At 37.3% G+C, this 798-nt stretch overlaps 1 protein-coding gene across 1 annotated transcript in view; it reads left to right on the top strand.

The window, feature by feature from the left end:
• The first annotated feature begins 234 nt into the window (after positions 1–234).
• LARP1B (La ribonucleoprotein 1B) overlaps positions 235–798 on the top strand; it is a 19,234-nt gene continuing 18,670 nt past the window's right edge. Inside the window, exon 1 of the mRNA XM_072406827.1 lies at positions 235–294. Within this exon, the coding sequence (XP_072262928.1) occupies positions 235–294 (60 nt within the window). The remainder of the gene's footprint in view (positions 295–798) is intronic.

Genomic DNA, 798 nt, shown 5'->3' on the forward strand with positions numbered 1-798 from the left:
TCAATCACAGTTGCACAGGCTCCTTTCCTGTCCTAAACACTGATTTATCTGTACACCACTGGCGTCTCATAGTTTACATTAAAATCTGCTGCAAATCAACAAGATACCAGAAGATGTCCATCATAATCTACCTCCCCTGACATTCATTGGATGAATAATATTCATTGTTATTTTACTAATGTAGACTCAGCATTGCATTGGGATATTACAGCAGCTCCCTATTTTCGGGATACGATGTACAGCACCCCACCAGCCAAGATCTGCCTGCATTACATGAAGAAACAAAAACACATGGTAATGATACCAATGAATCTAAAATAAAATATGTAATAAGAAATGGAAGGGTTTTATTTAAAAATGGTATTAGTACGTTGTTGTGCAGAGAATGACGGCACCTCAGAAAGGTAAAATAGCAGCAGACCAGACTTCCCCTTATCAGCTGATAACAGTTTTCCCATCTCATCTATATTCTTGTATTAAATAAACCACTTTAATGTTAGCTAATTAATCATGCAGGTCATTTATTGTGAAAGCTACAGGTAATCTCCTTCTGTAATAAAATAACCCTACACGCCTGATTGCAGTTTTTTTTAATTTCATTACCTTGTTACCTTGTAGTCTTTTTCCAAGCACTTTAGCCGTATGCAGTACTAGGTCCCAGGTTCAAATAATTGTCAATGCATTATCTGCATGGAGTTTGTATGTCCTCTCCATGTTTGTGTGGGTTACCTCCCACATCCCAATATTAGCCTTTGACTATGGTATTGACATATGACTAGGGTAGGGACATTAGATTGT

Source organism: Pyxicephalus adspersus, chromosome 3 (genome assembly GCF_032062135.1).
Source record: "Pyxicephalus adspersus chromosome 3, UCB_Pads_2.0, whole genome shotgun sequence".
Taxonomy (NCBI): domain Eukaryota; kingdom Metazoa; phylum Chordata; class Amphibia; order Anura; family Pyxicephalidae; genus Pyxicephalus; species Pyxicephalus adspersus.